At 25.4% G+C, this 14,585-nt stretch overlaps 1 protein-coding gene across 1 annotated transcript; it reads right to left on the reverse strand.

Annotated features, from left to right (window-relative positions):
* Window positions 1–9,835: 9,835 nt before the first annotated feature.
* Window positions 9,836–10,705, reverse strand: LOC145836930 (mitochondrial inner membrane protease subunit 1-like). Its single transcript, XM_082944700.1, has one exon. It carries the CDS (start codon window positions 10,703–10,705, stop codon window positions 10,262–10,264), a length of 444 nt encoding a protein of 147 aa, XP_082800826.1. The 3' UTR covers window positions 9,836–10,261.
* Window positions 10,706–14,585: the final 3,880 nt, after the last annotated feature.

Here is a 14,585-nt window from a genome sequence, read left to right on the forward strand (position 1 = left end):
TGTAACTAATCAAATAAATATATTTGTTTTACACATAAATGTTCCTCAAAGCTGTTCCTCTTTAACTCATTTTTACTCAATTAGTTACATATTTTGTTTACTTTTTTTGGTTAGACACAAAAATAATATAACTAATTAAATTTAATAGTTTTCAACGTAAATATTTTTTCAGGCGATGTGCAGTTTAGGTGAACGGATGGACCGAGTCGAAGATAAAGTCGAAGAAATAACAAAAGAAAAAGAGAATAATAAAAATAATGAAGAAAATATTCAGGAAGATGCTGTGGAGGAAATACTTGAAGTTCAGGAGGAAAATCAGGTTGAAGAAGAAATTCAGGTCGAAAATGAGGAAATTCAGGAAGAAAGCGAATTGCCTGAAAATAAGGAGGAGTGATTTTTTTTGTTTGTTTTTTAAATTGTTTTATTTTACAAACCTCAAAAACCATATTTTGTCGGTCAATTGTGTGACATCAAATAAAAGTTTTAGAAATTTAAAAAAAAAACCTAAAAGTTCAATTAAGCTTTTTGCAGAAAAAATAAATACTTTTGTCTATTTCACCTAAAGTGCTTTTACTAGCATTGTTCTTACACAAATTGAAACTTTTTTGTAATTATTGTACTAAAATGATTTTTTTTATTCATATACATATGGCAGTACTATTCTGTTTGCACATTTTTGATCATTCCTGGATTATTTAATTAATTTAACAACGTTTAAGTTGACCAAAATTTCATTAGCTTTAATTACAACTATTTTGTTGAGATTTACGCAGTTTATTAACATTCGACCAAATTTTAGTGATCTTTTATTAATTTTCGCTGCTTTTATTATGTTTTTCTATAAATTCTTTTTACAAAAAGTTTTTCTGATGTTAGAACTTTTTTAAACAAAATACTTACCTAATGTATCAAACATTTTTGTAAATTCCTATAATCTCAGTGTTTAAGTAATTTTTCTAAAAAAATATGAAACTATCTTTTACAAATTGTATAAACCTTAATGATTTGTTTTTATATTTTTTGATATGTGTAAGAATTCATTTTAGTTTTGCTTTTGACAACAGCTTATTTGTAGAAGATATTTATTTAATATTTAAACTAGATAACTAAATACGCATATGATAAATCTTTCAAAAACTCTAATCATCAACTTATGTAAACTGTTTTGTTTATTTACTCAAATCTCAGAATAAAAGTATTACAAAAATCATCAGTACACAGGGTTGCCACAAAACCTTGAATCCTGGAAAAACCTGGAATTTGACAATTTAGGCTAAAAAACCTGAAAAAAAATTGGAATTTTAAACAATCTTTACGTTTTTAGTAGTATAAATTTATATGAAACGAAAAATCTATCATATAAATATAAAAATTTTCATCATCATAAATTTTTTTATTAAAGAATACACTTAAAGTAGCTTTACAGTATCTTTTACATGTTGTTATACTACTAAAAACAGTTTTTAAAGTTCAACTTAACTTTAAACTAAAATCAGACCCAGAAATGTGTACTTTCAAAAGCTGTAAGAAATTTATCAAAAACCAGTGGCAACCATGAGCACATTAAAAAGACAAAATTTTGCTTGGCTTACATATTTTCAACAGTTTAAGATAAAATCTTAAATTAAATTTTACAATACAAAACATTTTACTAAAAATTTTTTTAACAACCTGATATATTTTCTTTGTGTATAAATCTACAATAATCTCCCTAAAATTCACAAGTTTATGTTCTTGTTCAAAATTGAAAGTTGAAAAATTATAAAAACAAAAGTTTTGAGTAAAACAATTATGTTAGAATGAAGACTAAAAAGGTGTAGGTTTGACATTAGTGAATGTGGAAAGATTAATTATAAACTATACAATTGCGGCAGGATGCTATTTTCTATTGCATGATAACTGTATTAGCAATTGCTCTTTTAAGTTAGAATTTCAAAATTAAAAGTTTCTTATTTCTGTCTATTTGGTATTTTTCTGTCTAGATCAGGACTGATCTTTAACTTTTATAGTTTTAGAAACAAAAATTATTCGAAATACGTAGCATTCTCAATTTTTTCCTTAAAAAAACGTAAGTAATAAAAGTTCTTGTTTTTAAAAACCAACAAAAATGTACCCAACTTAGATAAGTAATAAAATGGAAAAGTTTTGGTCTTATAAATTGTAATGCTATTAAACTCCAAAACTAAATGAAAGTTTCATTAAAATACATATAACAGTAAGGCAATAATACTAAAATAAACGATTACTAGTTTAAAGTTTGGAATAATTGCTCATATAATCTATAATTAAAAAAACAATTTCAAATAGGGGTGCCAACAAACCTATAATTATAAAATTTTTAACAAAATCACTATTAAACTAGGAATATTAGACAACTTTTAAAAGTAATATAATAAAGATATTATAGTATATTGAACGATTGAGAAATGCTCAAAATATTTGGCTCTAGGACCTGGTGCACGAAGATCTTTTCGGTAATCGACTCGTACACCACTTGGATACCTTTTAAATGTCTTGTCCATGACTAAACGATACGAATAATTTACATCTAATTTTTTTTTGTATTACTTAAAATTTCGTTTATATAGAACTTATCTAAAGCAGTATTATAGTACTATTTATAACGGTTTTATACTTTTAATTTTATACTAAAAACTTATTAAAAAAAACTTGTACTTTCAAAAACCTTAAAAAATTCAAAAAACTTGGAAAAACTCTCAACAAACCTTCGGCAGCCCAGTATAAAGACTGTAAAATTTATATAAATAGAGTTTGTGTCTAGCTAAATTTTTCTATGCTTATTCTTGTTAATGTTTTGTTTAACAACATAAATTCCAACAATTTAAAAAGTTATTAATTAGTAAATAAATATTTATTACAAACTAAAGAATTATGTTCATGACTTGGATATAAAAAAACTAATACAGTTATGAATAAAGAAGAATATTATTTAAGTTATCGGCTCATCACTACATCTTGAATAGCATTTTGTAAATCAAGCCGTTAGAAAGTTTAGACAGCTGTGATAATTCTTAAAATTCTCTTTTAGTCATGGTTGTTTAATTTATTAGTAAAAAATAAGTTTTGCAGTAAAGTTTCTTTTAAACATTTTACTGTAACTTTAGATTGCAGCTACTAGTTGTTTGCTAATTATTTTTCACAATAAAAACAAAGAAAACTATTCCTAAATGTTAAAACAAACGCACTACAGTGTAAACAATTCAGTTCTATAATGTGTTTTTTTAAGAAAAATAAAATGCTTTAAAGAAAAACCTTGATCTGTACCTCACAAGCTGGTACTTGGTTCCAAGTGCTTAAAGCAATCCTGCAAGCAATGTTTTGAAGCACATTATGTTTTTTAATTATCTTTTTTATTGAACGAAAATCGCTTGAGTTTTAAATCAAACTATCTCGGTTTTCAGTATACACACTATCATTTAAAAAAATACAGCAAAAATAACTGTTAAAAATAAGTATAACAAGACCTTTGGTTTAGTTTGTGCAAGCTAGTTTTTAAAAAAATAAACAGTTTTGTGTAATCTTTAAACTTAAAAGTAACAAAACTTGGTTGCATTTAAACCTACACAATTTTTGAAATACTTAAAAAAGAAAATAAACAAAACTAGTTTTCAAAACAAAAGATCTAGTTCTATCCTACTATTTTTAAACACTTTATTAGACTTTTTAGTCCGTTTGACACCCCCTCTCTTCCTTTAATCTCAATGATACCTGTAATGCCCTCTTAAAAGATTTTAGACAATAGCTAATATCACCTCGCATTTAACTGATGTACCAGAAAAACAGGTCAAATGACTTTTCATTAATCATGCTTAAATCATGTTTGTAACTGTCCTGGACAATACATTAAAAGGCATCCAAGTGGTGTGCGACTCGATAAACGAAAGTTTTTTTGTTCACCAGGTCCAAAGACAAACTATTTTGAGCGCTGTTATTTTTTCCTTTAGTAGTAGTTTTTTATACTTTATATAGCATTATGAGTAACAATTTTAAATGTTTGGTTCAAACCTTTTCAGTTTTTTTTTTTTTTGTATACTTTTTTAGTACTATAAACCATTGTTTTTCTGTTTATTACAGAGCTTAAACAAAAACAGCACATTAAATAGTATCTTGAAGTAGGGGGTAAAAAAGTTAATTAATTAAAAGTTTTACAGAAACTCTAAACTTGTTTGAAATTTGAAAAAGTTGACAAATAGAATTATTTTATAAAAACTTTTATTCAAAAATTTTCACTCAAAGTTGCAGTTTTTTTAAACTAGTCAAACTTATACACTAAAGTACTTTGTTTTTCAGTTTTATTGTATTATTAACCTTTCTTTGTAACTTAAATTAAGAAAAGTAAAATAACTGTTCAAAATATAAGTTTAATTGTTTGCTAACAAAAGATCCTAGTGAAGTAACTTGACTGGAATATAAATAAAAACAAATTATATTAAATTTCACACAGAAACATATGGTGGTAGAATAAAGGAAGATTACTGTATAATTTAAAAAATAAAATAGTAATTTGCTTGTTTTTAACCTTTGCTTACCAATAATTAAGTAAAAAAAAATTTTGTTACTTGTTAAAAAAACCACATGATAATATATATGCTAGTAATTTAACAAAAGAAAACTGCAACAAAAAATATGTTGCTAAATCTAAGGAAGTAAAACCTACATTTCTAAAGTTACTAAATTATGTGAGCTACTTAGAGTCAATAAATAAGCCGTAATTTAAATATTACTAAACTATTTGTATTTAAGTCTTAAATCAAAATATCGGTATATAACTAGTTTTACTTATAAAACAAAGTATGCTGTTAACACTATATTGATTAACGTTTTTAACCATTCAGAAATAGATTTTAAGCGCAGATGGAAAATATTTGTTTACAAATGTGTATGAAAACTGAACTTATCAAGACTAAATTTTATTTAGAAGCTATAACAATAATAACATCTTTGTAAAACAAAAATTTTGGCAAAAATAATTGTAGTTGAAATAGTTGTAATGTTTTTATTTTAAGCCTAACTCTAAATTTCTTCAACCCGAAAACAGTTATTTGAATTTTAAGTTTTTGTGCCACCTTAAATGTTAATTAAAATTAGCAGATAATAAACACTATAACTATATTTCATTTAATACTAAATCGTTTTGTATTTTGAAGCGGCGCTTATGTAATAATAATTTAGAAGTTTTCAATTCTGTGGTGAATACAAAAACTAGATAGAGGATAGTTATTGCCACTTTTACTTGGAAATGTACCCCGTAACGTACTGTTTAGCTTGAAATAAGCAAAACGAAAACATTGAGCATTTTTAGTTAAAAGAAATTTATTTTACAACACTTTTCTTTAAATTTTAAACTTCTAACAAAGATCTGCTTTAATTTAAAATACTCATAACATTTATTAGCTACTTTTTTAGAAATTTTACGAAGCTTATACTTTAAAAAACGTTTAACTAAAAAATTATTTATTTTTAATGTATACATGAGCCTTAGATTTTATTTTAATTATGAAGTTAAACCGTTCTTATAAACTTAATTATTATTAAATTAATTTGTATTTATAATTTTATATGCATCTTCTAATAAATGGAACATTTTTTCCAAGTTCCCTGAAAGTTTTTAAATAAAACTTAGTTTTTAAACAAGTAAATTTATAAACATATATTTGGTGAGAAAACTAAAATACTCTCTATATAAAGTTACCTTTAAATAAACTAATGGCTATGTTTAGGAAGTAAAACTTAAGTACATATAAATTTAGTAGAAAAACAAAATACAATATAAATAATGAGTTTTATTAGACTAATAAAGATTGAAATCATGTTTTGAGAGCTTAGAATGTGCAAGTTTGTAAACAAAGCTAATTTCATATTCTAAGAAATTTATTTTTTTAAATGGTTCTTTGTGCAACTAGGACGTATGAATACTACAAGTCAGAAAAAAGAAAGATTCATAAGCGCATTAAACTAGACGTTTATATTTTACTGTTGTATATTGAAATAAATATTTTTTTTTTATTAAAAAGGTTTGCAGAATTCCAACTATACTTGTCAGAAATAAAACTTAACTAATTATAACTTCAAAATCAGGTTAATACTATTCTGGCGAGTTTTATTTAAAAGTACCAATAGAGCCACATTGGAGGAAACAGCAGGAAAAACAGCGAGGCAAGAAAGCTGAAGAAGAAGTAGAAAACGTAGGAGAGCACACCGGCTTTTTCGGGCAAGAACACACCATTCAGAGCAAAGGGGAGGCAGCACTTCTGCAGGTGAAGCAGAAAAATGTTCTCCAAATCGGGTTCCGCCGTGAACCGGATCACCGGAACCGCGATGCGCTCCTTTATCTCAGCTCCCATCCTCTCGTTCCATCCCCTCGGTACCAGGTCGTATTTTTTAATTTTGTTCAAAATTACTTGCTTTTGTCGATAGAACTCCTCTTTGTACTCTTCGGTCCGCTGCGGCCAATCCTTGCCGGTTTTGTGGGCCTCCATACCGACTAGTATGGGCCACCAGGCCGAGTGGCTGTACTTGCTGCCTTTTGTGTTTTGTAGAATACTTTTGCATTTTGAAACGCTGCTGAGCTTTCGTAGCAAGCCGAGTGATATTTTGTTAAACATATTTTGCTGAAAAGAAAACATTAACTTTAAGCTTATTTTAATCAAAACATTTTAAGTTGTAGTCTTTTTTTTTATTTTGTTATAATTAACGAACATTTAAAAACTTGAAAAAAGTTTGGAGGACTAGAGAATTTTTACATTGACAGTAAAAAAAAGTATTTTAAATCACAAAAAAATAAAATTTGGTTTAAACACAGTAAAGAAAAGTTAAAAATCTATTTAAACACATACAAATTAGAAGGACTTAAAACTGTTTTATAATATGTAAAACTGTAATATTGTTACATACAAGAAAACTTTCTTTGTTGTTAAATTTTTTATAATTGTATAAGTTGACACTTTAAGCTGATTTACTAGACCCTCTCAAAGTTTAAAAAAACCAAACTTTTTATTACTTATAGAGAATATTTGAAGTCAAAAACTTGACATTGGTTAGTAGACTTTCCTGTGCTTTCTTACCAACAAAAAAATATTATAAGAAGTAGTCAAGTGTTTTTTAAACACTATAAGAACGGCTGAAATTTGTTCTAAATGGAAAACTTTGTATGATATCATAATTAACTTATAATTACTAACAACATATTTGAAAGGGAAACTCTGCTCTAGTATAGTTAAGTTTTAATTCAAATTGGTATTTTTCGTTCATAAGTAAAATGATGCACTATTTTTTATCAGATACTGCGTTTTTACTTTAAAAATTCCTATTTTCATAATACTAAGACTTGATTACTCTAGTTCTAGATTTACTTATAGAAAATTAGTTTATGTGCAGAAAAACTTTATTTATATAAGTATTTAGAAAATTAGGTTATACTAAAATAGTTGTTAGCAAGCAATTTTTTTAAATTAGATTTTTCAAGTTTTTCAACTTTTGAATAGTTAATGAAAATCTAACCATGTCATCTTAACTACTTGACTAGGACATTACTATTGTAAAAATTTCAAATAGCATTTAAATAAGAACTTTATATTTCAAATATGTACATTTAATTATTTATGTTTCAAAATTTCTAACTATTTTCATAGTGCTCTTTTATTACTTATATGAAAGCTAAAAAAATCTATTTACTAAATTTATCCAATGTATAAGGAGTTAACTTTTTTATTTTTACGAAACTATTCAAATGACATTTTAGAATGTCTGTAATTAGCAAATGCCTGCTATGTCAATTTTAATAACAATAACTAGGGAATTAATAAATAAAAAACATCAGGATGTTTATTGGTATGTTTTTAAGATTTGTATTTTTTGCAATATATAATTACAACTAAAGTAAAATATGATAACTTTATAATTACCTTTAAGTACATTAAAATGTTAATATTATAATGAACAAACGACTCATAGATACATGAATAAGAAAAAAATTAGATATTAAGCTTTATTTTATGCTAATTTTACTTTCAACTTAAGTAATTCTACATTTACTTATAAAAACTACAAGTTATTTAGCTCTACTAAACAACTTTGTAATAAAGTTAGTTACTTATGTTATGTTTACTGGCTAAGCTGTGTATTATTTAGTATTGGTATTTTTATCAACCATGAAGGTTTTTGAAAAGTTTCTTCCAGGTTTTCTAAATTTCCTCAAAGATTTTGAAAGTTTTCGGTTTTAGTACTACTTTTAATTTAAAATTAAATTCAAAGGAAAGAACTGTTTTAAATAGTATGACAACAATAAAATATACTGTAAAGCTACTTAAATGTTTTCTTTAATTAACAACAATAGCTTTAAGTTATTATAAATAAATTTTAAGTGAGAAAACTATTTAGAATTAAAAAATCAAACTAGGTTCAGTTTTGTAAAAAACTGAACACAAGCCTGAGATTTGATAAAAGTTTTAATTGTAAATACAATCATCTACTTTATATCAACATAAAGATTAAAAAAATAAACAATTTTCTTGTAGAATTTTAAAACTAGTGACTTTTTAAACATTTTATAACCTAATTTTGAATTTTTATACCTTCTTTTTAGACTAAGTAGATATTAAACAACTAAATTTACTGCTTAAAAATTATAATTTTATTATATATAAAGCAACAGAATTTAATTTTTATTCAAAATAATTTAAAAGTAGTACTTATACAAGTTTTGTTTAAAAAACTTTAATAAACTAAAGTACTAGGAAAAAAATATGAATGAAAATATTCTTAGTTTGCAATACACTTTTTTATATTCAAAAAAACTGTTGTACAAACTTAAATTAAGTAATCTAACATTAAAAATAACATCTAAAAATCTAAAATTTAAAGTTAGTTTAATAACTTTTTACTTAACGTGATACAAATATAAAGTATTAATACACTATTATTTAAACATAAACATCTTTTTAATGTAAAAAAAAGTGTTTTATACTCATATATTTTCTACAACTTATAACACATAAACATTTTAAATGTAACTTTGACCAAAAGTCAAATAATTTAATCTATCTTAGAACTGTTTATATTCAATGGCATAAAACATCTCAACTTGTTGACGATAGCCGAAATAAATACTGGCTATCTTAGAACGAAATATAAATAATAAACCTCACGTATAATTTAAATGCATAACTCTAAAAAGTTGATAGTTATTTGATTTTTATTAAGTTATTTTTAACTTTTAAGTGGTCACATACATACTTTAATTTCATTATAACTTTAAATCCTGAAGTTAAAAAATCCATTTGAAAGTTGTAAAAAATTAAAAAACTTACATCATTTAAATTGTTTAAACTAATAATCGTTCGTTAAATGGCAAACAAAAAAAAATCGAGCAAAATATAAACAAAACTTGTTTACAATCATAAAAAGTTTCAAAACAAAAGTTATTTGAAAATTTATATAGATCTTTATATCAATAACTAATGAATAAATTCATTAAATACAATAACGTTCAGTATTTTAAATGAAATCAAATAAATTATTTTCAGTTTACTTTTTTTTTTCACAGAAATTACTACATGAATAAAACAATAAAAGATACTTTTTTATTTATTTACAAATGTATTTTATATCTTTTCACAAACAGGGTTGTTACTCTAAAAGTCAAAAAACTGTCCTGAGTTGTTCTGAGTTTTTTTATTTAAAAAAAAGTTTCTTTTCAATTTCTTTTAAATTGATAAAAATCAAGTTCTCCAACAAAATTGGTCATAAAATAATTACATATTGAAATTAAACCAATTAAATTTTGTTTAAAATCTGAAACGAAAAGTCCAGAGTTTACTAAAAAAAACTTAAATTATACTGAGTTTTTGTAAAAAAAAACATTCTGAGTCAGCCTGAGTTCAAAATTAAAAATCAAAACATCCTGAGTTATCCTAAGATTTTCAAAAATTTAAAAGTATACTGAGTTATCCTGAGTGTGTTGCAACCCATCATAAATTAAAACAAAACATTCTGAAATTTAATTAATCAAGAATAAAAATTTTCAGTGTGCCTACTAAAACTGCTTTAATATTTACTGAGTTTTTATGTAAATATTAATATTGAGAAATGTATGTTCCAATAACTTGTATAAAACAAAGTCAATTGAAAATTTTCTCATCCAAAACTCTGACTTACTTTTAGTTTCAGCTTAACTATTAAATTGTTCTTAATATTCACAAATGTTACAACAAAACCTAATATAAACTTTTTTGAAAATAACTTAATGTTTTTTTAAAAATTTAAAAGAAAATTCCCTGAAATTAAACTTGAACCTGACCACCGAATTTACCAACCCAATAGGGACTGCCCCATAATGTCTGCTGTCCAGGGAATTTCCCTCATTGTCGCCTAGCAACCACAAATGACCAGGTTCAACATAGTTGTCCCCATTACCATGACAGACATCATTGTCCTCTGTTGCCCCAACCCTCTTGCAAATCAGGGTGTTTGGGTTGTCGGGGCTGGTTACCACAACAACGTCCCCGGTTTTTATTGACTTGTATTCGTCACGGTAACTGTCCACCTTCCAGCAGACCCCATAGTCCCCGTCACGGATGGTTGGTTCCATGGAAGATTGGGCAAAGTTGACTACTTGCAGGTTGGACACAAAACCAAACGCAAGAATAGTGGGAGTTGTGATTTTTTTAATCAGGTTTGAAAACATATTGACTGAAAAAATAAGGTTTCAATAAACAACTTTAAATAATTTGTACAAAAAAAAACTCATAAGCCAATATGTTTGAATATAAAAAAAAGTAAAAGTAGTTTGTCTGCAAAAAAAGTATGTTAAGTTTTACTAAATACTTTTTTAATTTATTGTATGTAAAAAAAACAGTTAAAGTTTTAAAATTTTCACTGAATGAAATGAAAACACCTGTGTTTTTAAAAAATAGTGTGTATTATTTTTCCTTAATATTAATATATTAATAAATTGTACCAAAAAAAAACCTAAACTATTTAAATATTAAAACAAAATATAGACAGAGTGGCTGTTACAATGTAGTTTAAAATTCATCACTAAATACTTTTTGATACATTACTACATAATACAAAATATTTAACTGTTTTAAAATAAACTGTAATAACATATACTTGAATGTAAAATTATGTCCAAAATCAAAATTGCTCTATTTAAAGAGAATTTTTTGAGTTTAATATGTTTTTGAAGAAAACAAAAAAAGACTATACTAATAGATAATGATATTAGATATTATTGATGTAAACAATACTTTTTAAATTATCATTAACTATTACTGTCAACTATTTAAATTGTACTTCTATATCTTCTGTTAAGTAGGTTAGTAATTTTCTTACTAGATACTCAACTACTTTTACAATATTTGATTGTTCTATGATTTTGAGTGTGAAAAAATGAATGTTAATTTTGTAAATAATAATATATCTGGTCAGATCCCTATAGTATGTGAATAAAAATTTTGAAATAACTTTTCACTCATTTTGACAATACACAATAACAATTCATTCAAATTTTATTGATCATAAAAACAAATAGAAGTACTTTTTGGTCATACTAATCAGTAATAAATTAGTTGTTTAAATTGCTGTAATAACATTAATTAACAAAAACTGAGTCTTTAACACAATATAAATAAAATTTAATACAAATTTAATAATTATCAAAATAAACCAAACTTAAATCTGTGATATAAAATTGTGACACAACTTTACAAACTAACTAATGAGAGCATAATATCTATCAATTTTGTAAACAATATTTCTCAACTTCCTTTCCCTTGTTTGATACCCTAATTTTTTTTATAAACTCTTTGGTAGATTTTGAATAAATCTGTTCATTAGATTGTTGATAGTTCTGTCCAGGTATGTTTGCTTACAAAAATGTATATGTTTATAGATTACATTGTTGGCGCTCAGGATAGGTAGTTTATCTTTAGCATTAATCTGGAACAATTTTCTGGTTTTGGATACTATTCTTAAATTAACAGATCTGTAAAGATTCTATATGGACTATATTGGACAGCTGGATTTTGATTGTATGATAACTTCAAATATACTGGACATTTTTAGGTCTGAATATTAACAACTCAAATCTAGATTTTGTTTTGCCAAATGTAGACTAAACGATGTCTAGTGGATATCCTAGAGCTAGAAAGATGCTTTCTACATTTGAAAACTCTAATTTTAAACATTTTTCAGAGATTTTCATTGGCCTATACCCAAGATAACTAATTAGATTAGTTTTTTTTTGTTTTCAGGGGCAATATAAGTTGTATGGGACATAATCTCCACTATAAGAACTTTTTCTCAACTAAAAGTTGTTCGTACAGAACTTGATCTGTTTTTCCCAGTGAACTTAAACATCTAAAAATGCTAGCTTGTTATCTGTTGATTTTTCCATAACAAATTCCAAATTTGCATGCATTTTGTTCAGTTTTGATAAAAATTAATTTCTATCTTTATCAAATTATAAATTTGGTAAAATTTTTATGTTTGATCTTATTATCTATCAAACATAAATGAATAAAAATTGTTTGCAAATTTTGCTGTAAAAATAATAATAGTTAAGATTTCAGTAAGCTTAACTCTACGGTCTTTCAAAAGACTATAATAAACAATGAACTTCACCATACTTTAACAACAACAGTATTTTGAATGAAACAACTTACAACCGGTTTCGTCCTCTTTAGGACTGTCATCTCAACTTTGTTGACGATGGCCTAAATAAATACTGGCCAAAGACTCTTTAGAAATAAGTTGAGGCTGTTTATAAAAAGTTATGAAATTTTTTTTGATTTTAAGTGTGTGAGCAGTTAAATAAATTTCTTCTATAGAATGATGTACAGAAAAGTAGACATCATGGCTTTGGAAAAAATACTAAAATAAATTCAGAATATTTGGATGGTGAATGAGTTTATCGTGGTTGACTAAAAAAAAATGATTCTTTAAAGATATTTAGTACATTTAAATAACAATAACAAAATAGATATATAACATTCAAAATGCAAACATCAAACGTTAAAATTGTTGTTTAAAAAAATTGTTTAAAGGATAAATATCTAATGTGACAAGTAATTTTGTTTTTATGCATAGAATTATATATATATTTGTCTTAACTAAAAAAGATTGATCAATTTAATGAAATGTAAAGAGCTTATTTAAACTAAAATGTGCAAAATAAGTATTACTTATTTCTTTTATCAACAAAAAACATCAGTGAAAGTCTGCATAGCAGAAGCCTGGACTTTTGTTTGCTGTGAGACAAGCTGAAGTTTAATAAAAGGTTGATCATACCAATACGATCGTCAGATCACAAGCTTTGGTAGACTGAGACCGGTTTCGTCCTTATTAGGACTCACCAGTCAGTCACAACGAAAAAAAAAATGTTTTTTTTTGTTTTGCTTTTTTTTTCAGCAGTTTTTTGGTTGTGACTGACTGGTGAGTCCTAATAAGAACAAAACAAGTCTCAGTCTACTGAAACTTGTGGTCTGATGATCGAATTGGTATAATTTAACCAGTTAACTATTTTATTGTTCTTGAAAAGGTCATAATTTTTTTGCCACCAAAACCTGGTAGTAAATAAAATATTTAATTTGTGCATTTTTATTCTTTTAATTTTATATGAGTAAAAAATTATAAATTTTGGAACACCTCAGGGTTTCTGATTAGCTCTGAACTTCTATCTCGTATACATTATTGGCACATTTTTGTGACAGACATTAACATGAGATAATTTGCTACTTATGTCTGATTGATTTTTGACTATATGCCTGAAGGCATATTAAATATTAAACTATGTTGTTGAAAAGGAAACCAGTGAAATTAACAAAAACTGTCTCTTCTAGTAAACTGTTTATAAACTATTCTTTAATAAAAGTATTACTTTTAGAGTTAGTTTTTAGATAAATTTTATTGGTCAAATGAAAGTATAAAATATGAGGCGCTATTTTTGATAACAAATAAACAATGATTAAAGATATTTTTAAGGTCTTTTAAGTTAAAGCTTTCATTGAGCAGTTTAAGTTTAAAATGATGTACTGCTCAGTTAAAAGTACTCTAAAAATGGAATACAATAGACTAATTATTAGTTTGTAGTATACTCGCTTGGACTGAATGTTACTTGAAACGTTTTTGTACAAAAATGGACTGTGGGTATATTTACAATGAGTTATAACCCACAAACCTCCTTTTTAAAATGTGTTTAGACTAAATGGGACATTTGGTTTAAAAGTTTGTAAGTTGATGAAACTGAATTTAATCCACAGTTAGTTTATACTTGTTTGTTCAGTTCATTACTACTAAAAAAAGTCCAAAAAACTTTTGTAACTGAATTACCTAAAAAAAAACTTGGTTGGAGTTCCTTTGGGTATATGGATCATAAGTTTCAGTTTAGTGTTAAAGAAAATGTAAGAAATTTTCAACAGATAGTTTTAAATGTTTTCATAAGAACTAATTTCTTTTTTTTATAAAAATTAATTATAAAATTTTAAGTGTTTATGATAGTCTTTTCAACATGTTGTGTTTGCTGTTTACATAAAAAATTGTTGAAAAACATTGTTCCTGAGAAA

Source organism: Thalia democratica, chromosome 5, assembly GCF_965202585.1.
Source record: "Thalia democratica chromosome 5, ktThaDemo2.hap1.1, whole genome shotgun sequence".
Lineage (NCBI taxonomy): Eukaryota > Metazoa > Chordata > Thaliacea > Salpida > Salpidae > Thalia > Thalia democratica.

What these genes read in the sequence shown, in the direction of transcription:
- LOC145836930 (XM_082944700.1), bottom strand. Translation starts at nt 10,705, where the DNA reads ATGTTTTCAAACCTGATTAAAAAAATCACAACTCCCACTATTCTTGCG.